At 38.1% G+C, this 27,881-nt stretch overlaps 1 protein-coding gene across 16 annotated transcripts in view; it reads left to right on the forward strand.

Moving 5' to 3' along the window:
- The window catches only part of mycbp2 (MYC binding protein 2), a 189,401-nt gene that overhangs the window by 96,576 nt on the left and 64,944 nt on the right, over positions 1–27,881 (forward strand). For 11 of the 16 annotated variants that reach the window (XM_041198963.1, XM_041198964.1, XM_041198965.1 and 8 more), the window contains 19 exons: positions 739–930; positions 1,746–1,952; positions 2,065–2,196; positions 2,426–2,604; positions 6,204–6,346; positions 9,706–9,806; positions 9,920–10,138; positions 11,446–11,668; positions 12,751–12,869; positions 19,895–19,982; positions 20,178–20,227; positions 20,304–20,476; positions 20,574–20,718; positions 22,067–22,273; positions 22,567–22,622; positions 22,717–22,832; positions 23,383–23,480; positions 24,077–24,193; positions 25,690–25,830. In XM_041198963.1, the coding sequence (XP_041054897.1) occupies positions 739–930; positions 1,746–1,952; positions 2,065–2,196; positions 2,426–2,604; positions 6,204–6,346; positions 9,706–9,806; positions 9,920–10,138; positions 11,446–11,668; positions 12,751–12,869; positions 19,895–19,982; positions 20,178–20,227; positions 20,304–20,476; positions 20,574–20,718; positions 22,067–22,273; positions 22,567–22,622; positions 22,717–22,832; positions 23,383–23,480; positions 24,077–24,193; positions 25,690–25,830 (2,706 nt within the window). The remainder of the gene's footprint in view (positions 1–738; positions 931–1,745; positions 1,953–2,064; positions 2,197–2,425; positions 2,605–6,203; positions 6,347–9,705; positions 9,807–9,919; positions 10,139–11,445; positions 11,669–12,750; positions 12,870–19,894; positions 19,983–20,177; positions 20,228–20,303; positions 20,477–20,573; positions 20,719–22,066; positions 22,274–22,566; positions 22,623–22,716; positions 22,833–23,382; positions 23,481–24,076; positions 24,194–25,689; positions 25,831–27,881) is intronic. The other 5 variants (XM_041198974.1, XM_041198975.1, XM_041198976.1 and 2 more) reach the window with 3 other exon arrangements.

Genomic DNA, 27,881 nt, shown 5'->3' on the forward strand with positions numbered 1-27,881 from the left:
TGACTTGCCTATGTCCTCGCTTGAATGCACAGCATCTTTTCACTGAAGTTGAACAGGTGACTCTCACAAGCGCTGCACAACGTTAGTGTGCACTTGCCTCTGAGTTCCCTTTGCAGTTGAGCTTGTCAGGCGCATTCCTTTTAAATGCTGTTGTGTGCCTGAATGGTCCAGCATTACGGGGGATGATTCCGACAAGCAGGGCTTATAATTAGATACGAATATATTAAAATGACATTGCTGAACGTCCGGCAGCGGGAAATGCGGCCCATCATTGAAGGGTGGGGCGGACAATTGCAAACTTGTTTCACGACGGTGTGATACCGATTTTTGGCCTTCTCGTCATATTGTCCGCTCACATCCACCCTGACGCCCGATGCCAGAGGAGTTGGAAAATTCTGGCCTTAGTTTGCTGCCTTACTACTTGTATAACAACTCCAGAAATTGCGCAGGCCAAAATCTGAGTTTGAACCATGAATCAGATTCACAGAAGCCCAATCAAAGATTTTCCAAAGATGTACCTTTTTGACACTTCTGCAAAAAAGTATAGTTCTGTACAGTACTGCTGAAATTTTAGAGGGTAATGTGCTTTAACCTCTTACTAAAATGTTAGGAAGTTAACATGTAATACTGAAACTTGAAGTATTCTGTTAAAAGGCGCTTGTATAAATATTAAAAATTAAAATGAACTGAAATCATATATTCTTAGATGCAATAAAATCTTGATATATTTTCCCCTAGATTGAAGAAAATATTACAAGTATGACCAGTTTTCGAGAAGTGCTGGAAAAAATGTTGGTCATTGTAGTGCTCCCAGTTCGAAAGTGTCTCAGAAGAGAGGTAGAACTCTTCTCTCCTCTTCTAGTGTCCAATACTTGTGGTCTCCTTGCCAGCATAGTGAGTGAACTCACTGCCTCAGCACTGGGATCGGAGGTAAGGGTCCAGACCTGAGCTGACCTATTTAGAGCACTCCTTTTTGATTTACAGAATTATTTAAAATTTATTCTTCAGCTTATAAATTTTGTGTACTTGTGCCTGGAAATGTTTTGTTTCAGCCATCTTAACTCGGTTTTGTACTCTGTGTGAGCTGCGATTCAGTTGGTAGCGCACTCGCTTCTAAATCAGAGGGTTATTGGTTCAAGTCCCAATGCAGGACTTGAGCATAGAAATTAAAGCTGACATTCCATTGAGGGAGTGCCGCACTGTTGGTGCTGTATTTCGGATGAGATGTTAAACCAAGTCAACATCTGCACTGATGTGCATATAAAGATTTCAATTGAGGTAGCCACTGTCATTGGACATATTACATGTCATACTGTCATTATAAGGCCAATAAAGAATGAATGAAATGTTACATGATGTGCTTTCAAGAAATCTATATTTGGGGGTAAAAAATATTAGTAGACCTGTCTCCCCACACACATTGTTGAAGATGCAAGTCAGAGATGGCAGGAAAATAATGAACCAAAAAAGTGAAGAAGAAAATTGTCTAACAAGCTAGGACCCGATTAATCTTCAAGATCCTGTAATGCCTTGATCAATCTCCACTTCTTGTAATATTAAGCATAAAAACAAAATCCATCAAAGAGGAAAGAGACGTTGATACAAAGCTATTTTGGGATGGGGTAGTGTTTAGTATTCCAAGGCCTGCTTCTGTGTTGTAAGCACTATGTAGCACTATGTAAGACTAGAAAAATCTGTATTTAGTTAAACATTAGTCTTTTTGAACATCTTGGTTGCTTTCACAGGTTGATGGATTGAGTTCCCTCCATTCTGTCAAAGCCACACCAAACCGGTTTGCTAAAACCAGTCAAGGACGAAGTTGGAACACTGGTAATGGGTCGCCAGATGCAATCTGCTTCTCTGTGGACAAACCTGGGGTAGTTGTGGTAGGGTACCATGTATATGGAGGAGGTGGCATTCATGAATATGAGCTGGAAGTGTTGGTTGATGATGTAAGTTTTTTAGTTTTGTTTTTAACTTAAAATAATGAATAGTTGTCTTCTTAAGTAAATGTTAATCTGAGGAATCCCAACGATCCCTTGATAATTAAATATTTTTTGACAGAGTGAGCACACTGGTGATTCAGCACATTCTCACAGGTGGACTTCCTTAGAACTAGTAAAAGGGACTTACAGCACTGATGACTCCTCCAGTGATACAGCAGAAATCAGACTGGATAAAGCTGTCCCTTTAAAGGTGGGAAGCAATGTTTAAGCAAATATTCCTTGCTCTGAAAAGTTTAAATAACACATTTAGGTATTGTGGCAATTAGAATCTATGGGCTAACACTTATGCCGTTGAAACAAATGCAGATTTAAACTATTATAAGAAATTATTTTTTACAAATTTCTAGCATTACTAATATATTTTATTCTTAGCTTTTGGTTTTTTTATGTAATGATGACTACATTTATTGCAATTCCAGGAAAATGTAAAATATGCAGTACGTCTAAGGAACTATGGAAGTCGCACTGCAAATGGAGATGGAGGGATGACTACGATTCAGTGCCCAGATGGTGTAACCTTCACTTTTAGTACTTGTAGCCTTAGCAGTAATGGAACTAATCAGACTCGAGGTCAGATCCCTCAGGTACTTTATTATAGGTAAGAATATGCACATTTTTTTTAATTCAGATTTCTTAGCCAAATGATGTAATAATTCAGTACCTTTATGTTTATGAAATAGTATTATTAAAGAGATTCCAACTACCAAGAAGCACCTGTAGCTACTGCATATATACATATTGTGGTATTATAGTCCCATTGTATTTTAACTTAGATACATCAAAATACGAAAAAAGCCTATTCTTGAATGGCTAAAAGATGCAGCAGCTTGTGCTATATAATTCATCTTGCTGACTTTTTGTATCACCCTTTTTATGGCGCAGTCTTGTGTTCCTTCTAACACCTGGAATGAGAACTTGCATGTGAAGCAAACCAAGCTAGAATATTAGTCAACACTATGATTAAAACTCATGACTTTGCTTGGGAGGCTTAGCTCTTCTATTCAGTGCCCCAATGTGCCTCTTTAATATCTAAATAAAACTTCTACTAAACATTTTACTGCGTGAGGAAGGAATTTCTTTAGGTGGCAGCTTGGGAGAGTCTGTTTACAGACAATACATGTTGTCAATTATCAATTAAGTAGGTGAATTGTGCTCGCAAGCCCATCTTAATAAAGCACTGTATTGTCCGCCAAATTTCATTTACGCAAGACCTTATGGATAACAGTAAGAGAAGAAACCATCAGCCTTGGTTGACTGGATACAAACAATGCAGTAAATGTAAATGACCAGTGTGCTAATAGCTAGAAGGAGTAGGTGGTGCAGCAAAGTATAATACTTTAATTGCAAAGTCATTAAACCATCCAAATTAAAATCAAGGAGATAGAAATACAGGGCAGGTTAATTAGTATTCTTAAAGAGGAAAGGTTTGTGACATTTTAGATGTATACCTTTCATCAGACTGAAGGCTAAGAGTTGGCTATTTTAGTAAGGTTGGAAAAATAGAATGTAGGGCAAGAGAACTGACATGCACTAATCAGAGTGAGTTACTATCTTTTAAATTACTTAAATTCTGCTGAATAGAAGATCGCTGCAAAAGATTATAAGTAAGGTACTGCAGATGAGTAGAAAGGACAAAAGAGCTTGAAAGTATTGGAGGGGAGAATGAAAGGATACAAGAGAGATCAGTGTACAAACATGGGAAAAAGGAGGATATCTGCAAATGCAGAAGATCTGAAATTTAAACAGAAAATGCCTGATACTGCAGATCTGCCAAACATAGGTGGAGGAAAAATAATGGGTTCTCACCAAACACCCAAATCTCTGCCAACAAAAAATCCTTGAATCAAATGTTTACCTGGCCTTTCCCTTCCCACAACACAGGAACCCTGCCATGAAAAAATGGAGGGTATAACTGGGATCTGAAGTTACTAATTGGCCTGCGTAATATCCATCTGATAATTGAAATACTTTTCCTGAAGCTTGTATTGAGTTTATTGAAAAACATGGGAAACCAAAGAGAGGTCAAATTGGGAATAGGAGATGAAATTAAAAAATGAATCTGAGACAGGACAAGATGATATCAAGACAGAACAAAAAATTTCTTTCCTCAGTATTTCTCATACTTTTTTTTTTACTCATAGACCTCTTCACTATCTTTTCACCACCACTATTTGCGCATTCTTTTGTCCTTTATACCTAAAGCATCTCACTGATTCTCTTATATTTGCTTGTTTACGAATGAGGAATTTGTTTAGCGTGCATACTCCTCTTTGTAATTATTGGTTCTTCCCCCATTCCTCACCAACCCTAACTTAAAGTTTTCTGTAATGAAGCAGGTGTTCTGAACCCAGTGGTCATGATTTTACCCTTTTCTAAGTCACATAGTCACAAAGATAATGTTCTTTTATCCCTGACCTGTACTTAGTTAGCTGGTTAGGTAGTAATGAGGGTACAACACATCCTTGGGTTAGTGAGATGAATAATTACCATGCTTCTCCTCCTGGCCTCTATCCATTGCTGGTAAAGTGACTTAAGTGTGAATGCTGATAAAATTGAAGTTTTAACTTCATCTAACTAAAAATGGACCTTTTGCGTTTTTGAGTATTTAACTTAATCTTCAATGTAGTTTATGATGTGTTATGATAGTGCTCTTAATCACTGGAAGGGTGAGGAGCAGTGGTTGAAGGGGATGAATCCCTTTTTTTCGTTCTTTCCTGAAGAAGTTGACCCTTGGTTTTGGATATGGTTCCATAAATACAAAGCAGTATTGCTCCAGTGCCCATCATTTGTGAGCACATATCATTTGTGAGCACATATCATGTGTTGACAGACTATTGTTCCATGGAAACCTGAGATCCAAGCCCTATCACAGTAATTAGGCGAAGAGTTACTAGGTAACTAAAGACCTAGGAAGTTTTTTAAGGTGGATGCGATAGAGTAAGTGTGCTTTAGGAAAAGAATTGCAGAGAGCATGAAGTTGAAGGCTCCTGGAATACACTGTAAGGCGGGAGAATGGAAATAAGTGAAATGCTTATTTGGAGAGATGGTGCTGACACACTGGGCTGAATGGCCTTCTGTGCTGTAACAGTTCTGTGATTCAGTGATGGAATATAGGGAGAATGTATGAATAAAGTAGACATGACTTGAAAGCAGATTGAGAGATGGTACGAAGAAAACTAGAAGGAAGAGTGAAGTGAGGCCATGGTGTGATTAGTAGGTGAGAATTTTTCTCAATGCATTGGGCACAGGATGGGTCAAATTGGACAATGAGACAACAGAGTACAGTTTAGGATACAGATGGTAAAATTCCAGATGAGTGGCATTTTTATAAGGTTCTGCCAGGGAGTTCATGTTCGGGACGTTTGGCTGAATAGAACATTGAGATGGCAAAAGGATGTTTGCGAGTTTCAGTAGTGATGAACTGAAGTGGGCAATACCTGAGGTAGAAATAGGCACTTTTTTTTTGTAGTGTACAAAGCTCAGCTCAGGAATGAACAAGACAAACTGCATGTTTCTTTGAGCCTGAGAAAGCAGCTGGGAGAATCAAAGTCAGGGTCTTAAGTTCATGGTGCTTTGGTCTTATTGTTAGTTGGTGGAAGTTCTGGCTGATCTTTAGAAAGGCAGTGGACTAGTACAACAGTAGTGAAGACCCCTTAAATTGACAACCATATCTGTGCATTTACAGTTGGAGAGGCTGATTAGCAATTAGGAGCAGGAACACCTGATTTTTCCCTCCCTAACATAACAATGCTGGCACAAATATTAGCATATAGCCCTATGACTCAGATCAGCTAGCCCACTGGGAATAAGACCTGAGACCACCAAGCCAGGATGGACCTCTAGGTAAATTCATGGACGGTGTTGGAGCCCAATTATATTTGCTGTGGTAATGTTGATTAAAAGCATTTTTCCTGAATCTTTATTTCCTCCCCATGAGCTATTGATCACATTTTGTCAGGGGGAATCTCTGGTTTTAAAATCAGCTGTGGTCACATTATAGATTGTTTGATAAAATCTGCAGGAATTTTCTTGGCTGTACTAAATGTAGTAAGTCCTCCTTACTTCAATGCAGTGACTGGCTATTTTCTGGTTTGTAGAGAACGGCTCTGATTAAATAGATTAAGTAATTACACTGTACAGAAAATTAAATCTAATGAAATATTTCATGCCAGTGATACGTGTCCATTTAACTTTTAGAAGTGAGTTTGATGGGGATCTACAATCGCAGCTGCTTAGCAAAGCCAATGAGGAAGATAAAAATTGCAGCCGAGCCCTTTCTGTTGTTTCTGCAGTTGTTCGTGCGGCTAAGGATTTGTTGCATAGGGCCCTGGCTGTAGATGGTATGTATGCATTTTCTTAAATCAGTAACTTAAAAAATTTGTCTTTTGTGTATGGACTTTTTAAGGGGAAAATATTTGGCCTGAGCATGGTAGGTGAACTGATCTGAGGGAAATGAGTTTGGCAGCTGCCGACTGTTCTTTGTTAAACAGGTGTTTGCAGCCGTGGCGACCTTCATTTCATCGAATGCATAGCAAAATGAGTTTGAAGCTTCATACATTTGTCATACTCTCATGATGAGAAGCCATTTCAGACAGTTATTTGATATTGGTGCTGTTGAGAACACTAACGTAGTTTGGGGAGAATCCAGTGTTCTAAAAATATTAATGTTCTGCTCCCTAAAATTGTCAGGACAGATTAAAAAGCGAGATGTTGAAAATCTTGATGAGACAAAAATAAACTCAGTGATTTTAACATATGTGACTGTGCATGTTCCAACAATTATATACCCTCAGACTGTACACAGTTATGAATATTTGTCAACAGTGCTTTGGGAAAGAGATTAGCAAACCTCACCTTAATAGCAAACTCATTTTTGGTTTGACGCATAAGTTGTCCAGTTCACAAATTTTCCTTAATTTTGTTGAAATTTATTTTTTGTGAACTTTATTTACCTCCGAAAATTCCGCTGCGAAATCTTTAAGTCCTGCCATCATTTAGTCAACGTGTAAAGGCTCAAGTGTACCATATAATTTGGAGAATAAGTGTTCAGTCCATGTATGCATCATTTCATTTGGGATTAAGATTTTAGTGAAAACCAATTGCTAAAATGAGGTTAGCAATCAAGTAGCGGAGCATGTCTTTGTATTTGTTCATTGGTAACCTCATTTGCTTGTGCATTTGCCACTTGTTGATCAACATCCAGAAATCAGCTGGAGTGTATTATTTTGTATTGACTTCTTAACTTTGTGTTCCAATCTGGCCTAAGGATATAAGTCACCTACTTCCAGTTTTAGTACTATTTTGTTTTTCTCTTTTATTAGAAGTCTGCAAAATAGGATTAGTGTTAAACTACCTTTATGAAGCAATCTATCTGTCATTGAAATCTGGCAAAAAAACCCCCATAGCTTCATCCTGAGTTGGATTGTAGCTGTGGTCAGTTTTGTTCCCTTATTTTTGTGTTCTTTCTGTTGGGACCTTAATATTGTCGCCTTAGGAAAGAGTTGCTGTGACCCATAACGAGGACATTCATATAGCAGAATAGAGGATGATTCTTGACCATTCAGCCTCTGAAGTAGCACTATCCCAGCATTATCGTATTTGTATGTAAAAGTTAAATGTCCAAAGATGGATAACCTCATTGCACCTAACCTGGATGAACTTCTTATAATTTGATACAGACTAGATAAATATGGTATTTTTAGCCTTGGTGTTTATGAATTTAATCTTTATTATGGGGTAAATTCATAGCACCTTTTGAATATCACCTACCACTCCACCTGCCAGGCCAATTTTTATTTTCAGTTACAGAAACCAGAATTTTTCTTGTTAAAAAGAAGGGTCCTGCTCTAATCAAACCCAACTTGCAATCCAATCGTAAGATGTAGGAGCAGAAGTAGCATTCGACCCATTGAGTCTGCCCCACCATTCAATGAGATCATGGCTGATCTGATAATCCTCAACTCCACTTTCTTGCCTTTTCCCCATAATCCTTGATTCCCTTACTGATTAAAAATCTGTCTATCTCAGCCTTGAATATACTTAATGACCCAGCCTCTACAGCCCTCTGCAGTAAAGAATTCCACAGATTGACTACCCTCTGAGAAAAGAAATTCCTCCTCATGTGTTTTAAATGGGCGCCCCCTTACTCTGAGATTATGCCCTCTGGCCTAGACCCTCCCACAAGGGGAAACAACTTCTCAGCATCTACCCTGTCAAACCGCCTAAGGATCTTATATATTTCAATAAGGTCACCTCTCATTTTTCTATACTCCAATGAGTACATGTCCAACCTACTCAACCTCTCCTGACAAGAAAATCCCTCCATCCCCAGGATCACCCTAGTGAATCTTCTCTGGACTGCCTTCAATGCCAGTATATCTTTCCTTAGATCAGGGGACCAAAATTGTTCACAGTATTCTAGGTGTGGTCTAACTATTGCCTCATAGTTTTAGCAAGACTTTCCTATTTTTATACTCCATTCCCTTTGACAAAAAGACCAACATTCCATTTGCCTTCCTATTACCTGTTGAACTTGTATGTTAGCTTTTTGGGATTCATGCACAAATCCCAAATTCCTCTGTGCTGCAGTCTTTTGCAGTCATTGTTCATTTAAATAATATTCAGCTCCTCTATTCTTCCTGCCAAAGTGCATGGCCTTACATTCTCCCACATTATATTCCGTCTGCCAAGTTTTTGCACATTCACTTAACCGGTCTATGACCCTCTGTGGACTCCTTGTGTCACCCTCACCACTTGCCCTCCCACCTATTTTTGTGTCAAACTTGGCAATAGTACATTCACTTCCCTCATCTAAGTCATTAATATATATTGTAAATAATTGAGGCCCCAGCACTGACCCCTGTGGCACTCTACTAGTTACAGGTTGCCATCCTGAAAATGCCCCCCTTATTCTAACTCTGTCTTCTATTAGTTAGCCAATCCTCTATCCATGCTAATATATTTCCCCCAACATCATTGGCTCTTATCTTATTAAGTAGCCTTATGTGCGGTACTTTATCGAACACCTTTTGGAAATCCAAATATATTACATCTGCTAGTTCCCCTGTATCTATCCTGCTTGTTACCACCTCAAAGAATTCTAATAAATTTGTTAGGCATGATTTCCCCTTCATGCAACCATGCTGACCCTGCTTGATTAGATTATGTATTTCTAAATGCTCTGTTATTACAGAATTGGGTTTGCAGGTTTTCAAGGTGGGCTATTGTTTACTATTCATTGAGCTAGAAGGGGTCTCAGGGCCACCTTGTGTATCTTCCTTGAAGAACATTTGCCAAAGGCAAGGTGTGCACTATCTGCTTGAATCTTCACTGGCACAATGTACATTGAACAAAATTTAAATACGTTTGACGTAGGAAGTCATTGAGGCTTCTCTTCCATTTATCTATAATCACAGCTTTCTTTTGATTATACTGATTTGGGTTATATAGTCTCAGTTTAGCTGGTGGCTTATTGGAAAGGCTGTGGTACAGTAGTAGAAATATTAACTATGGTCATTATGTGCACCGCTTGCAAGGAAGTTGAGTCAGGCTGCAGAGAAGCAAGAAAGCTGCCTAGTTCACAAATACCTTTCTATACAGTGCATTTTAGGTAATGCTACTGACTAGTGTTAAAATCAGCAAACTGTTATGTTTTACTCACAAACTGAGAATGGATAAAGTGATGTATATTTTTATTTAGCTGAAGATATTCCAGAACTACTTAGCTCTTCCAGTCTATTGTCTATGCTGCTTCCGCTTATTTTGGCTTACATTGCACCAGTGGCTGCTAATGTCCCAAAAGTAAGTAATTCTCATAATTCAACTTAATTAATGTTGATTTTATTATCATGTACTTATTCTCATTCTCAATTATTCCTTTGAGTTTTACAGAATGTCATTTTTTTTTTGAATAGGCTGCAGTTGAAGTTTTTGGCCTTGTACAGGAGCTCCTGCCTCCAGTCGCAACATTAAACCAAAAATATGCTCCGCCTGCCTTCAATCCCAATCAGTCCACAGACAGTGCAACAGGGAATCAGCCTGAACAAGGCCTTTCTGCTTGTACTACTTCTAACCATTATGCTGTTGTGGAGAGTGACCATCCTTATAAACCAGCTTGTGTCAGTCAATTAAAGGTATGTACCAGATAAAATTGTATTGCAGATGTGTGATTAAAAAATAACAACCAACCTTCTAATTAAAAATTCCTGTCTATGGATGTCCATAGCGTCAGACCTTTTGAGCTAAGAGCAGCTTCATTTAGGGCAAAATGGAACTTATCAATATCAATTAATATCAATGAAACTTCTTTGCTCCTTATATTGGCAATCTCCCTTGATAAATATCTGGTACGTGGTATTGAGAATTATAAGAACAGACCTAAGTGAATGATGTATTTTGTTTTATTCATTTATGGGATATGGACACTGCTGGCTAGGCCAGCATTTATTGCTCATCCCTATTTGCCTTTGAGAAGGTGGTGGTGAGCCGCCGCCTTGAACTGCTGCAGTCCATGTGATGTAGGTACACCCACAGTGCTGTTAGGGAGGGACTTCCAGGATTTTGACCCAGCGACGATAAAGGAACGACAATATATTTCCAAGTCAGGACAGTGAGTGGCTTGGAGCCAGGTGGTGGTGTTTTAGATGCTAAGGGTCTGGTTTCCCTTGGTTGGAGAGGCTAAAATTAAGGGTCATAGCCTCAGGATAAGGGGTCGGGCCATTTAGCGCAGAAATTAGATATTTCTTCACTCAGAGGAATCTTTGGAATTCTCTACCATAGAGCCCTCTGGATGTCCGTGCATTAAGTGTATTCAGTACTGAGATTGTTAGACTTTTGGGCACTAGGGGAGTCGAAGAATATGGGGATAGATGGAAAAGTGGATTTAAGGTAGAAGATCAGCCTTGACCTTTTTATGGTGGACAAGCTCGAAGGGTCATATGGCCATCGGCTGGTCTGATTTATCATTTCCTTTGTGTCAAGCATAATAGTTCTTGACCTGATGAGGTTTTGGAAAAAAATACAGCTCATCAAGTGCTTGGTGTAGGATGTAAGGCTAAATGGGTAAACTAGAAATCTCACTTAGTTTGTCTTGGGGAACAGGATGGTAGAATCATGGTTCAGATGATCATAAAGGTTGAGTAGTATGAAAAATCAGTTTGCTGATATTTTATAAGAATAAGCTTGGTGTGCTAAATGTCCCTTTATTGTGCTTTGCAGAGTGTGATATTTTCTACTGTCAACCATTCTTCTGACCTGTGAAATTTGTGCTGAATTATTGTAATAAGCAAAGATTGTAAAGATTGCTCAAATATATTTTAATTAAAATCCTTATGAAAGCAACCATCTCATTCATTTGGGCTAGCCTAAAACTCCGATCCTAAGATCCTTCAAATAGCTGTCATTTGAAAGATCAAAATAATAGTGCTTGTTTCTTATTTAGGTAACTTTTCCAGATTGTGTCAGGTGGATGACTATTGAGTTTGACCCATTGTGTGGTACTGCACAGCCAGAGGATGTGCTCCGTTTGCTGATTCCAAATAAAACTTTCCAAAGTTCAGGATTTGGGCCAAAAAATACAAGCCATGATGGTCTTAATTCGTGGATAGAATTGAAAAAGTTTTCTGGTTCTACCGGATGGCCGACTACAGTTCTTGTTTTACCAGGTATGGGGGGGAAGAAAATTCTGCATTTTTTTTTTTTACAGATGAATTTTGGTTATGCTATGTTTTATCTTTAAATAGGGCACTGCTGTAATTTTTAAATTCAAAGGGATGGCTATAAAGTTTCCACTGCAAGCAGCAGGATAAAGCCAGTTGTTTGGTGAATTGCTGCCTTGCCACGATAGAGCTTCCGGCCTTCTTGTTAAAAGGAAAATAATACTTTGACAAATCCAATTGTTGCAATTTAGCTGGTTCTCAAAGCCTCACACCACAAGTAGAGACTACATCTGTAACCTTGCCTGGTCTGAAATATTAATTAATAATGCTTGGCTGACATCTCTGTGGGCAGCAGTAGAAACTTCAGTTCAAAAGCTCAATCAGACTCGAGTACCTTTGAGGTCTTTTTTGTTTAACATCTTTGGATTTTGAATATCCCTTGTCAAGGCTTTGTCTCCACTGGATGCAATGTATTTAGGTAATGAATGTAACACTTGAGCCACAAGGTATGGGTGGAGTGAAGGAAAAATCTCATATCTTTGAAATTAGGGAAAAAGTTGAGAGTTGGGGAGCACAAAGCAATCTTTTGCAAAACTAAAAAACGCAGTGAAATGAAGAATAATTGGGAAATTAAAACAAATAAACAAAGCAAGTGCTTTATATGCAGGATGTTAATACCCATCCTTATACTTTCCCGAATTCCTATGCTGTCAAATATTAGAATTCAATGCAACATTTTATTTGGTGTATCTCATTATTAGGTAGTATTTTAATATTTGCCTTAGTTAAGAGTTTTGTAGTAACACTCCTTACGTTACTTTACAAATATGAAAAATAATTCTCTTTTAAGAAATTGGATATTGAAAACCCTTGTGCTACATCAAAACCATTTTATCTTCAGTGGAACTGTGCTCTAAGAATAGAATAGAATTAAGCTGGTAAGTATGGGCACTGTTTTGCTGGTGGCTGGGGCAGGAGAGAGAAGACTACTGTTTTATGGCAAATCTACATGCAAACAGTGTTGGGTCAAGGCTTTTTACTTTACAAAATCATGTTTTGAGTTTCAGATTTAAATGTGATTTTTCTAGGAAACGATGTCATTTTCTCTTTGGAGACTGCATCGGACTATGTGAAAGATGAGAAGGCCTGTTTTTATGGTTTCAAGTGTGTTGCTGTCGGTTATGAATTCAGTCCTGGACCTGATGAGGTAATTTTTTGATATCTGATGGAGTATTTAACAAGGGAATGTATTCTGTAATAGAGCTGGTAAACCTTGAAAATTTTGCTTTGTAGAAATCAAACCTTAATTAAAGTTTCATCAGTAAGTGCTGTTTTGAAATTAATGGAAAATACTAATCAAGGTGAGAACAATTTTTTAAAATCAAATCCGAATTTATTTGCTTAAATTGCAAAACTAACTTTTTACTGAATATTCCTTCGAGGCCAACACAAATAGTAAAGTAGTGTGAGATGTTTCAGAGACTACTGTAAATATGTCTTGAAATATCAAACCAGTATAAACAGACACTTAGGAAAAAAAAAGACATTTAATTGAATAACCCAAATAACTTAAATGGTAAGACATAAAAGTGGTACTTTGAACCAAATTACATGCCACAAATAACCTTCAATCCACCAATCCTTTTATAACTTAAAACGTGGCAGAACTATCTACCTCAGTTTCAGTTTTCATTCAGGTGCCGATTGCACTGGGCTCCAACGTGTGATGTAAATGTCTGGCTCCAACGTGTGATGTAATTGTCTGCCTCCACCCAGTGATGTCACCTCTACCGGGGCAGAGAACTGGGAGCAGTTGGTGTCTGGAACAATCAGTGTGAGTGCCTCAAGTTGGCAGTTGTGGGGGGCATGGGAGGTGCCTTGGGAATTGAAAGGGGTGGGTGGGGTTAAGGCAATGGAAACTGAGGGTGAGGGTTTGTTACGATCCCAGCTGAGGTTACCCTGGGACAAGCCTGATCCCAGAGTGAAATCTAGCTTGATAGATCCTAACTTTTGTTTGTTTAGATAAGTGGAGAGTAGCTACTGAACTGAGGCACAGGAGTCAGCTGATGAACTTTTAACAAAAAAATAAAACATTTAACTAGAAAAGATGAACTATATTACAATACTCCTTCACCCACAACTATCCCTTTACAGATGTAATAATTATACCTTTACAGATGTATACAGATTTGTAAGGATAACACAAGCTACAAAAACTATCTTGTACTCTAATGTCCACAGTAAGCACACAGTCCATGTAAACCTATGACATCTTGTGGTCAGACACCACAGAAGGCATTCGATAAACTGCCACATAAAAGATTATTGCACAAGATAGGAGTTTACGATATTGGGGGTAATGTATTAGCATGGATTGAGGATTGGTTAACACACAGAAGACAGAGTTGGGATTAATGGGTCTTTTTCAGATTGGAATGACATAACTAGTGGAGTGCCACAAGGATCAGTCCTCGGGCATCAACTATTTATTATCTATATTAATGACTTGGAGGAGGGAGCAGAGTGTAATGTATCCAAATTTGCTGGTGATACGAAAATAGGTGGGAAGGCATGTTGTGATGAGGATGTAAGGAACTTGCAAGGGGATATAGGTTGAGTGATTGGGCAAAAACTTGGCAGATGGAGTTTATTGTAGGAAAGTGTGAAGTCATGCACTTTGGTCGGAAAAATCAAAAGGCAGACTATTATTTAAATGGAGAGAGACTCCAAAAAAAGTGCAGTACAGAGGGATTTGGGTGTTCTCGTGCATGAAACACAAATGCTAGCATGCATGTGCAGCAAGTAATTCAGAAAGCAAATGAAATTTTAAACTGTATTGCTAAGGGGTTGGAGTTTAAAAATTGGGAAGTCTTGTTACAACAGTACAGGGTGTTGGTGAGGCCACACCTGGAGTTCTGTGTACAGTCTTGGTCCACGTATTAAAGAAAGGATATACAGGCATTAGAGGCAGTTTAAAAGAGATTCGCTAGGCTGATTCCTGGGATGAAGGGGTTGACTTATCAAGAATGACTAAACAGGGTTAGGCCCTTATTCATTAGAGTTTAGAAGAACAAGGGATGATATTATTGAAACGTACGATTCTGAGGGGGCTTGACAAGGTGGATGTTGAGAAGATGTTTTTGCTAGTAGGGGAATCTCGAACAAGGGGATATAGTTATAGAATAAGGGGGCAGTCATTTAAAACTGAGATGCGAAGGAATTTCTTCTTAGAGGGTAGTGAATGTCTGGAATTCAGTACCTCATAGTTGTGGAGGCTAGATCACAAAGCATTTAAAGAGGTGGTAGATAGATATTTGAAGTATCATGGAGTTGAGAGTTATGAAGAGCTGGCACAAAAGAGGAGTTGAGGCCTGAGGCAGATCAGCCATGATCTTATTGAATGGCGGAGCAGGCTTGAGGGTGCCGAATGGCTTACTCCTGTTCCTATTTCTTATGCTCTTACACTCTGAAACCAAGTGACAGATGCCATCTCATACAGATGCTTTGGATCTCTCCCTCAACTCCCACCAGGCGCTTATCACACCGTGAGCCAACCAATCTCACTGAATTCCGTCATTCACATGAAAGTTTCCATTCTCCACTCTCCAAGGCCTCGCCTTGGAATCTTTTCCCAAACCGACACTTTCTCTCAGGCGCCTTCAGCAAGGGTTCACCTCCAGGGTTTCAAGCTCTCCTTCTGATGTCCCTCTTACCTGCGGCTACCCCATGCATTCAAACTGCCTTCCACACACTGTTTTTCTGACTCAGCCATCAACAGTACAGCACTGCTTTGCGTTCCCATAGCAAAGAGTTACAGACCGTCAATTGTCTCTTTGGACCTTCTTGCCACTTGCAAGCTGTTCTCGCTTTAAATCTGCTTTTCTGCAGCTTTTGTCTCTTGTAAGTCTGAAGCATGAAACCTTTCCCTCTGCCCCTCGCACTTAACTTCATTAACAGGACCTTTTCCCAGGTTCCTGTCCTTCCCTTGACTGGACGGTGGTCTTTGAACTTTCCCCTCTTCCACTCCTGGATTTTTAGGGTTTTTCTTTAGCCTGGGACTGGCTAACTGCCCCCTTTGCTCCAGTCTCTCCTGGCAGCAACTTTCAGAAGCAACTGCATCTAACAGCTTCCAAAACAACAGTTTCTCTTCTCTGTATGTCTGTGAGAAGGACCTGCCTCTCTGGCCCCCTTTTGCTAGGCAACATTCCAATACTTCTACCCTTCTATGTTTACCTTTTCTTTAGGGGTCGTAAAACTCCTCATTAAAAATGGAAGCGCCTTTTTAAAGTGAAACTAAAACTCCATTTGACCTTTCTTAACACACATACAGAAATACAAATCAAACTTAAACTTTAAAGCTAATTCTCATTCCTAACATCCACAAATACAAATATAATTTGGTTAAACTATCTCTATTTCCTAACAGGGTTTAAGAGTCTGGGAAATTGTGGCTCGGAGGAATGACAATTGGGACTCAGTGGGGTGTGAAGGGAGATGGAGATGATGAAATGTGGGATGGGGACCACGAGTCAGATGACAAGATCTCACCTGGTCAAACCTCCAGGATTATCTTCAATTAGTTTTGGTAACCCTATTCACCCGTTTCCCGAATCAAGAAAAGTGTATGCATGTTCTTCCCTGCTCCCGCAGTATGTCCATTCACACTGTTTATGCTGGCAGCTCCTGTCCCCCCACCCCATGCCCTATCTTTGACGTCTTTCTCTTGGCTTCTGATTGTGCAGCAGTTTGGAGGAACTTTGGGTTTTGGAATAGAGGTAGATGACTGTTCCTCCACCATGAGTCCCAGCTATCGGTCAGTCATCCTGCAGGTTTCATTCCTATGCTTAATGTGAGCTGTTGTGTTCTTAGCCCCACCCCTAAATGTCCTCACTCTTCTGACACTTTCCTTTGGAAGTGTCAATATATTAGCAGAACTTATTATCACGTTTCCCCCTCTCTTTTTTTGTGCTGTGATTGCCTCAGTGTTGGTAAGTAGGACTGTGATACGCAGTTCTTATTGAAGTTGCACTCTGTTACAAGTGAAAGCAGTTGGAAATGAAACAGGACTGTAGACTGCCAAGCTGTTTGAATGCTGGTATGAGAGGGGAGAGCTTAGCATTAATGCATTTGATTAGGTGCTGATCATAAATGCAGCTGCTTCAAAATATTGGGAACGTTTTTACAGTAAACGATGGTCATTTTGAAAACAAGGCAGCTGATGCCAGCCCCTAAGATGCTGGTAATTTGCAGATTTCACTGTATATCATATATTTATTTGTTGTATAAGTCTTAATATAAGGGAGGAATAATAGAATTAGTAAATGGACCATCCTGCGAAGTTCACATTCTGGTACTAAATTCATTGTTCATTTCCAGATTATTGCCTCGGGGTTTGTTTCAGCTTAGTTACCTTGAAGTCTGTACATTTTTTATATATGTCACCATTCCTTTGGAGTTTTAGCACAGCATTGAAATGTTTTGTATCTTGGAGCAGTTTTCTGCTATTATGTTTTTGTAATTCACTTAGTGGTGCATCACAACAGCAGCAAATTTTCATCAAACCGAGGTCTTGGACCTGGAGTTGTTCAAGAGCAGCCAGCTGATGTAGTTTCTGTACTTTCTCTTTTTAGGCACCTATACTCCCTGAATGTCTGTCTGCACTTGACACCACCTGTTAGAATGTTGCTGGCATAAATAAGTCTAGTGTTGATTTTTAACTGTTGAAGAATACTAGTATGCAGTTTCGTATTACTCCTCCTTCAGATCTGTTTTTCCTGCGCTCAGTGATCAAAGTGATGAGTTTAAACCTGGTTTACCAATGTGGCGTGTTAATAGCCAATGGTTTGTTCTGAATCCAGAATTTTTTAAATGATCTTCTTTAGTGCCATCAATAGCCAAGAATCTAGCAAGACCACTCGTACTTCCTGACCCTGTTCAAAATCATGTCTCGACTGGAATATTCTGCTTCAGTCCCTGTTGTGTTTCATGAATCATCTGTTTATAAGACAACTTGTATATGAAGTACAAAATTCGATTGTGTTAAATTATAAATCTTGCCTCAGTGGTAACACACTTGCCCCCAAGTCAGAAGATTTGTGCATTCTAACCCTGTTCCACAGACTTGCGCACATAATCCAGGCTGAAATTTCAGTGCAGTACTGAGCCGTCGATTTCTGTATGAAATTTTGAACTGAGGTCTCTCTGCCTCTTCAGGTGGACATGAAAAATTCCGTGGCACTATTTGAAGAAGAGCAGAGGAGTTCTCCCAAAGCCCTGGTCAACATTTAACCTCAATTGTCATACAATCAAATAGTGTCAGCATGATTTTATGGAAGGGGAAAGGAAAGATTTATTAGAAATCTTTGCCGATGTAGCAACAAGGTGGATAATGGCGAACCAGTAAATGTAATGTATTTGGAACTCCAAAAGGCAGAGTGCCCCATAAAGAGTTACTGCACAAGATAAGAGCTCATGATGTTGGGGGTAATATATTAGCATGAATAGAGCATTGCTTCCTGTTCATTAGCCAGAGTCGGGATAAATGGGTCACATTTACGTTGGCAAACTAACAAATGGAGTGTCACAGGGATCAGCTATTTGTAGTCAATATTAATGGCTCAGATGAAGGGACCGAATGTATTGTAGCCAGATTTGCTGACAATACAAAGGTGGTTAAGAAAGCAAGCTGTTAGGAGGGCACGGAGTCTGCAAAGGGATATAGATAGTTTGTGAGTGGGCAAAAATTTGGCATTTGGAATATAATATGGGCAAATATGAGGTTGCCCACTTTAGTGGGAAGAATAGAAAAGCAGCATATTATTTAAATGGAGAGGAACTGCAGAATGCTGCAGTGCAGAGGGATCTGGGTTTCATCATACATGAATCTCAAAAAATTCGCATATGAGTACAGCAAGTAATTTGGAAGGCAAATTAAATGTTAGCCTTTATTACAAGGGGGAGGGAATATAAAAAACAGGAAAGCCTTGCTACAATTGTACAGTCATTGGTGAGACCGCACCTCGAATACTATGTACAATTTTGGTCTCGTCATGTATCTCATTGCTGTTTGTGAGGTTGCTGCCTGCAAGTTGGCAGCTGCATTCCTCTACATTACAGCAGTGGCTATGCTGCAAAAGTGCTTTGAAGCAGCTTGAGGTGAGAAAGGTGTTAAGTGAAGCCATCTCCTTTATTGGATTCTAGTCCAATGGGAAGGAAAAGTGTAGGCTTCAGGCTAAGTATTAATCTCATATCATTGTATAAGTCTGGATATCTGTCTTCTGTGTAAACTCCTTAGAGCCTTAGCAAGCGTCCCCAGACTTCCTCAACCTATTGTGGCTTATATAAGAGATGAATCAGTTTGCACGTACTCCAAGAGAGAGTGATCATATTTAACTAATTCTTCTGTAGATTTCCAAGTGAAGACCAGTTGAAGCAGATTTTATTCCTGTCTCTGATGTCCAAGTAAATCATTTTTAGTGTGATCACTGAAAGAGTTGAAAATTAATGGTGGTTCTTTGTGAATGTTGGTTGCCTGTTATGTGACTGCTTAGGTTCAATCTGTGTACTAGGTAGATGACTTTCAGTTCAATCAACTCTCAATTTTGGGTAGCCCCTAACGTTTCTAAGCAAGAAAGTTTATCTTTCTATTGGAGCAGTACTGTGTGAATATCCTATGATATGTGAAAGAAAGAAGAATGAGAAAGAGGTTATAAATCTTTAGTATCTATTTTGAACTCTGACATTTTCCACACACTGGGTTCCTTTGTTTCCTCATCTCTTTCTAGCCCTGACACACAGTAATCTCCTTGTACAGAGATTGGAACAAATTTGAGTGATGCACATTTGTTATCTTAGCCTGCTTTCTTGCAGCTAATTAGGATAGATAAATTTATAATATTTTGGAGGGAAATGCTTATCAGTGTAATGAATCCTGCAGAATAAAAAGTTTTCTATTTTTGTCGCATATTGTCATTCAAAATTCCCAAGATCTAATCAGATGCTGCATAAAGCTGCTTCTATAATTAAAATCAATGTTTTTAGAGGGAGTATTAAGTCATAACGTATCCTCTAAACTCAGTTTCCTAAACTTTCTGAAGCCTGTGCCAGCACTTTGGAGAAGTAACCTGCCAATTGTGTTAATCCTTGTAACTGCCATTATTATTACCCCCATAATTTTTTAAGTTGGATATTTGCTAAAACCAAAAACGCTGCAAAAATATATCTGTTTTGCAGGGAATCCTACAATTGGAAAAGGAATTGGCATACCTTGGAAGTATGTGTGCAGCATCACTAATGAAAAAAGACCTCGCACTTCCTGTTGGTATGGACACTTACTTTAGTCAGTCAAAAATGAATATTGATGAGGGCAAAATTTTGATCTTATTGTCTTTCGGACTCCATTATAGATTATTGCTGAATAACGGGACTTAGCAGTACATGGACTAAGACTAATAAAGTTAATTATGTAAAAGCAAAGTTGTGCTGCTATTCTATTAAATTACCTTTGTTTTGACAGGCAATGAACTAGAGGAAGATCTTGAAATTCTTGAAGAATCAGCTCTGCAGGTGAGCTCTCAATTGCTATATTTAAATTACTGACCATTTTTCTTAATCTTGCTCACCTGTGTTTTCCATCTACCAGGTTTGTAAAAACCATGCTGGCTTATTAGGAAAAGGCCTTGCTCTGTCGCATTCACCGACTATCTTGGAGGCACTAGAAGGTAATCTTCCCCTCCACCTGCAGAGCAATGAGCATTCTTTCTTAGAGGACTTCATTACTTGCTTACCTGGGTCTAGTGGTGGACGACTTGCAAGGTAATACCTACATACATAATGCATGAAATACTATGATCTTACATATACTTCTGTTAAAGTTTGTATGTAAATTCTGTTACTTCTTCCATGATGTTAGGTGGCTTCAACCAGATTCTTATGCAGACCCTCAGAAAACTTCGCTGATATTGAATAAGGACTACATCAGGTGTGGCTGGCCTGCTACCATCACAGTTCAGACCAAGGACCAATATGGAGATATAGTTCATGTTCCAAACCTGAAGGTATAACGTAAACAGGAAATGGGTGACCAAAGAACAAACTTAATATTTTGAGTACACAAAGTTGTGATTTAAAAATCCATGCATTTTGAAGAGTTGAAAACATGTCATCTGGATGACGCAAGTGAATGGAAACACTTTGGTACTGAATATAAATTCCTAATTTCAATTGAGAATTTTCTGCATGTCCTGTGAGTCAGTGATGCTTGAAAGTTCACAAATAGTGCTTTTCTTTAAGCACCTGGATTTTTTTCATGAAATTAGCATTTAAACATTACTGTGGCTGGCTTATGCGCCACTGTTATATTCATTATATTTACATTATATTAGTTTGATGCAGTAAGGCTTTCTAAAGACTTTTAATATCAACACTCCCAAGTCCCCTTTTCTGTGTGGCTCTAAATATCTTGCTGTAGATATCCCATGTTTTGTCAAATATAAATGCAACCAAAGAAAATTTGTTCAAATATAGTTTCCCTATATGTAGCTGTAAATTGGAGTTTACAATGAAAGATAATAGTGCTATTCATGGTTATGTTCAACTTACATATCAGTTAAAAGTTCTTTGTTTATCCAAGAGAGTTTTTAGTATACCTGTGTGATGCCTCATTCAATGGGGTAATATAACTCAAAACTACTAATTTTTAAATAGTGTAAGATTTGTAAATATCCTGCTTTGAGAAATATTTTTATTTACATTACATTTGCTGAGTTATATCAGTCCTTTTTTTACTTCTTAAAAATTGGAAATAATAGATTCAATAATTGCACAGGGCATATTGGAGCTTTTTTTTTGGACGTCTAATTTGAAAACAAATTGTCAACTTTCCTCCTCTGGATGGGAGAGTGAATTGTATTTTATAGTTTAGAAACTATTAGGACACTAAATATGCCAGAAGCAATTGGTATAATTAATTAATCCTGCATGTGAGCTTCTAGCTTGAGTGCTGCAACAGCACTTGTTAAAAAAATATGCAGCCCATTGGTGCTTATTTTGCTGTACAGAACTGGAGAAAAACAAAGTTTAAAGATGTTGCCCAATTTTATTTCTTGATTTACTCTTTTCCCTGGCCCTTTAATGCCCTGTCAGCATGGGAATAGTGTAGTATAACTACAATGTAATTCATTATGCAAAATGAGGGGCTCCTCTGACGAAACATATGCCATGTTGCAAGTCTGATGAAGTCTCCTGCATTGACATGCAATTTCTTTGAGCCGATAATTGAAATTTGTAATTTTCTCAAGTGGCTATTATTAGAGTTGAGATGCTTCTTGTGCTTGTACCCATCAAAAGTAATGGGGAAAAAATAGTCTCTGTACAATCTTGGTTATTTTTTGTCTTTTTTGACAGGTTGAGGTGAAAGCTGTTCCACTTTCTCAGAAAAAGTCTGTGCAGCAGGAGAACACTAAAAAACTGCATCGTATCCCTGGCAGTCCACCAGTTCTTGTTTCGAGTGCTGATATGACATTTGGTGGATTGCCATCTCCCAAACTGGAAGCATCTTATGAACCAATGATAGTAAAAGAAGCTCGATACACTGCAATCACTATGATGAAGGTAGTTATATACTTTCTCAACATTTTGCTTTCACCACAAACTGTTCCCTCATCAATAGGCATCTTTACTGATCTGTTTAACTGGCTCCAGTGAGATACAGAATAATTATCACTTCAGATTTGGTCCTCTGGCTTGGTTTAAACTGGAAAACTAGTGTTTAGGGAGTTGGCTTAAGCATGTTTCTGCAAGCACGTTGGTCTGACGCATTGGGCAGGCTGATCTCTTACAGCAGTGTTGAACCATCTTACGATATACTTGCTTGTATATGTGACATTACATTCCTCTTCACACAGGCATATGAAAACTATTCATTTGAAGAGCTAAGATTTGCATCTCCCACTCCTAAGAGGTAAAATGAAAACAAACATAAACCTAAGAATATTGGTCCAAAGTACCTCCAAAACTATTGGCTTTATTAACGAATTTACTGATTAACTTTATAGGCCAAGTGAAAATATGCTAATTCGGGCTAATAATGATGGAACCTACAGTGCAAACTGGACACCTGGAGCTGTGGGTCTTTACAGTATCCATGTCACAATAGATGGGATCGAAACAGGTAAATTCATTGTGTTACATTAATAACTGCAAGCAGATCACAATGAAGGAATACAGTTCAGGAATTCGATATAACTTCCGTAATGGCCTTTAGATGAATTTGAAGCTACTTTCAGCTTGCTTTTTGCCATTTTATTCTTGAGGTCATTGCATTGCTTTTCTTCCAGCAGAACTTTGGAAGTTTGATGCACTGTGTGGTCTAGTGAAATACAGCATTCATTTGAAGCAGATTTTTGGTTTTGCAATTTTGGGTCTATCTTTATGTCAACGATAATTAGTTTGCAACGTGTTGTGTAGCATGAAAACTAGGTTCTTCACTGAGGTTATGGATGTCAGTTTGTATTGATTATCTGCTGATTCTATGGTGTTGTCTTTCATTATATTAAATGGCTTACTTCTAAACCATTTTAAAAACCTTAATTCCAAACTCCCCATCCTCTTACAGAAATACCAAGATTTTTAAGAGTAGTTGTAGTTTTATAATTTTTCTCCTTGATGTGCAATATGTTTAGATGTTAGCTTGAAGTTTGTTGTTTGTTCTCATGTTACAGATGCTGGTCTAGAAGTAGAAGTGAAAGATCCACCAAAAGGGATGATACCACCAGGATCTCAAATGGTCAAACCAAAGGCCGAACCGCAACCGAGCAAGGTATGATGTCGGTATGCGAATTAGTAAATAAAATAACACAGCATAACTAAGTTTTGCTGCAGTAAGATTGCGGGCACTTCAATGTTCTTATTGTAAAGGTATCGTAAATAGCAAAATATGATTTGCAGGTGTTCACACTATTCAGGTATTTGCGATAAGAAAGGTTGTCATATGATAACTCTTGCATTAGAACTGTGTGCACATTCTAATTCTATTGACAGTAGTGCTCTCTTTGCAAACCTTGACAATTTTGTGATGCTTGTACACTGTTTGGTTTCTGCCTGTGTGAAGTTAACAAATTTTGATGGTGACTTCTCCATGCAAGTTAAAGTATTGCAGGTATTGCTTTTGTCAGCAAGGGTATCAGTTTGCCTTACTGGATCTCGACTGTACAACAAAGTTACCTCCTTGGAGCAGGTTTTTTGCCATATCAGAGAATTAGCCAATGTCCTGTAACTCCTCCTTGAAGCAAATAAATCTCTTTCTGTCAGTGTCAGCTTTTTAATTCTCAACTGTTTTACCTGTTTAATCTATTGCTTTTAATCTAAACTATTTTTTCTTATTTCTTTGTCTTGCTGTTTCATTGCTTCTCTCAGGTCCGCAAATTTGTGACAAAGGACAGTGCAGGGCTTCGTATACGTAGCCATCCCTCTCTTCAAAGTGAGCAGATAGGCATAGTGAAGGTCAATGGAACCATCACTTTCAATGATGAGGTAAAAAAAAATTACTTAAGAGGAGGTTTCATAGATGAGGAATGAAAAAGTTCTGCATAAATATGGGGGAAGTATTTTTTAAAGCGTTAACATTCATTAGCAATAGTATAATAAAGTGAGCAACCTGTACATCACAAGCTTCAGTAATTTTTGCAGCAACAGTTAGATTGTGTATGCGGTTTCATTTTTGATTTGCTTTGACACACATGCAAGTAACTTTGAGGCTGCAGTCTGGAAATGCTATAAGTGGGCATCTTTAAGAATTTGCTGTTATGTAGGCTTTATAACATATCACTTTATACATAATTGTTAAAATGTCCTAAATTTAAAAAATTCAGCATTATGTTATCTACTGGAGAATATTATCAACATTTCTGTCCATTTATACATTCATTAAAAAAGGATTGACTGTAACTATTTGAGTTTAGATAAATTGGTACAATTGAGTGGAAGTGCTAATGATTTGGATTCTAGATTCTGCTTTGACCACAGGCAAGGTGTGTACTTAAAAATAGCAATTTGTTGTACACTCATTCAGAATGGGAATTACTTGGTTTTATAGGCCTTCAGACTATCTCAGCTATTGCAAGTATGAATTATCACCATCTTGTAATCTGGTTATATTGTTGTCCAGGAGAATCCTTTCCCTTGAAAGATTTCAAACTTGTTGTGTTCCATTGTATCAAAGTGAATTCCAAATACAAATGGCTGATCTTGGTATTGACAATGATGTGCACAGGTGAAAAATAGAATAGTATAACACACAATTGGATTCTTCATTGAAATGGAGCCTTCCTTGGATTTATCTTCACTGCCATTGCAATGGAAGACTTTTTTTAGCACTTTGTGTTGGCAGGATTGGGAGCTGAAAAATCATTAATTATTTTATTTAGTCTGGAGGAAGATAGAAAGAATAACTTTTTATTCAGATGAGGTTAAAATTAGAGGAACCAAAGTTGGGTGGGTTGTCATAGCATTTTGGACCAATGGAAGCAAGTACACACCATGGGGAGTTAGAAGTTTGTTAATGCATTTAGCAAGTAAGGTGAATTGTGCTTTGATTTAAATACATTAAAACTGATGGATGCATTAATATTGTTAGCAGTGAGGACAATTTACAAAAGTTCCAGAGTGCATAGTGAAACTAGTGTGTATTGTAATTTATTTCTTTGGGCTTCCTTCATACTGTCATTACTGGTTTCATTGTGCCATGTTACAGTTCTTGAGGTTTCCTTTCTTCACATCTATTCAGGCCAGTTTGAACAGAAGTGAGATTAGCATTAATTTGTGTTTGTCGAATGAAAGATAAGGCCCCTGCTTTGTTTTGCTGATCAGTCTGTCATTCATGTAAAGATGATTGCTCTCTTCAATTCACTGAAAGCTAAAATCTAGTCTCTGATGCCCACCTTCTCTCTAGTCTGGAGCCTCATAGTCCTTTTTAGCTCTGGGGCAGTTACAGGAGGGCATGGCTCGTTTTTGTTGCTTGTTTCCCATAGATCCACAATGATGATGGTGTATGGCTGAGACTGAATGATGAGACTGTAAAGAAGTATGTTCCCAACATGAATGGTTACACTGAAGCCTGGTGCCTCTCTTTTAACCAACACCTGGGCAAGAGCCTTCTGGTCCCTGTTGATGTAAGTAAAGGTGCCAATGATGAAATGCCTGTTAGGCAATTTAACCCCTTTGCTGTCTGTGAGCACTGTTTTACACTATTTACTAAAATCTGCATTAATTAAAATTTGTTTGCTTGTATCTTTTAATCATAACTTTTACAATTGAGGTGATATTGCAATTTATTTAGCTCTGAAGCAACGAGAGCACTCATTTGGGAGGCTATGCTTCAATAAGACATAAAGTTCATTGATGGGAAGTGCATAATATTCTCCATCAAGGGATTTTTCTTATTTAAAACATAGGTGAATTAATGCTGCACAAAACTAATGCAATATTTAACCAGATAATGCTTAGCACAAATACTGACATTGCTTAGTAGAGAAGAAAAATGATTTCAGTTCATTAATAAAAGCTGCTTATTCAAGTTCTGACATATAGCAGTGTTTAAGAGACATGCACGTTTGATGCCCTGACTCCTCTGTTTTATCAGCAGCTGCAATAATGGCTACATTAGGACTAAATATTTTTCAAGAAATATTTGATCAGCTAGCCAAGCAAATCACTGCTTAATTGTACAGCACCTTTTTATAATGCATGGAGTCGTCTAATGCAGACTACTTCAAAGCAGCATCCTATTTAATGGTTATGCAAGATACTGGTAAAATACAGTCAGAAGATTTTGTGTTGAAGATATGTAGAACATGAAAGGAGGGATGTTGGGGAGGACTGTTCATTAAGAATAACTAAGTCGAGGGAGTAACACAAACGTGTAAGTCCAGGTAAAATTCTTAATCTGCGCACTCCTATCACTGTTAAACTGGTTTGCTCCCAGAACTGTAGTTCATATGCATTGCTATTTGATAGGAAAATAAGACGTGGATATTTGAATGATAATTGACACATGAGATTGTCAATAGGTTTGGAATGTATTTAAAATGATTGAAAATGGCAGTGTATCCTCTCCCTCTCCTTCCCTTGCTTCTCTTCCTTCCCAAGGCCAGTATTACATCGCCTTGTACTGTGGCTGTGTAACTAGCTATGCCATATCTTTCTTGTTAGTAGTAGAAGAGGAAATAAAAACAGATAAATACAATATCAAAGCACAACTCCCCTGTCATAAATGCTACCAGTTTCCACAGCAAAATCTTATTTGAAGAATGGCAGTCCATAGGTCAGTTCTGAGAAATTAAAAGGGAAGAAAAGGTATAATCCAGAAAATTAAAATAGAAATAATAATAATCAGCGCAATATATTTGATTGTGTACTAGCAGCTTTGCAGTTAACACTGGTAGGGTGTTTAATAATCTGCAGCTTGGGCTATTAACTTGTGCCAATGTTCAAGGCAGGAGTGGAAAAGTTTGCTAAGAGGAATGGGATCAGGTATTTTTAACTGGTTAAATTTCTTATGAAGTAAAAACACTTGCAATGCATTTTGGTAACCTTTGGCAATATCATACAGTAATGTAAACTGAATTATTTATAGAAGCAAAAAATTTTGAATTATATCCACACTCTGCTTTAAATTGGCTACAAACAAAATTAATATAGTTAATCTAGCATTTTTATCAATCTTTACGCTGAGTGTGTGCATGCAGTGTATTTTTGCAGCTAATTTTTGTTTGCACATGAAGTTAATTAAATTACCCTAACATCCAAGAAATTAAACTGTGCTTGCATGCAGTAAAGCAATCTTCAGTGAAACACCCTATTAGTAGTAAGAAGATCTGAACACTCAAATTGTTCACAAATGGCAGCATACGGGTTAATGGAATCAAGCAACACAGTGGTGTTTTGAAGTGAAAGTTAAACATGGGTACTGTTAATTAATTTTCTCAAGCAAGCCACATTTGTTCTGGTTTGTTGCCAGCAGCCCAATTGCAGGTATTTAGTGTGCATGTCATACAAGTTTCTTTGTTAATATTGGCACTTCTGTGTTGCGAGATTAGAGGTGATTGTGTTGTGTACAGTGCAAAAATTGAAATTGAGACTTACATCATTCGTATTTGAGTTTTGTCAAGTAAAAGTCAAAAGAGAGGTACTAGTTTAGTACATTCAGTGTTGTGCAACCAGG

Source organism: Carcharodon carcharias, chromosome 11 (assembly GCF_017639515.1).
Source record: "Carcharodon carcharias isolate sCarCar2 chromosome 11, sCarCar2.pri, whole genome shotgun sequence".
NCBI lineage: Eukaryota > Metazoa > Chordata > Chondrichthyes > Lamniformes > Lamnidae > Carcharodon > Carcharodon carcharias.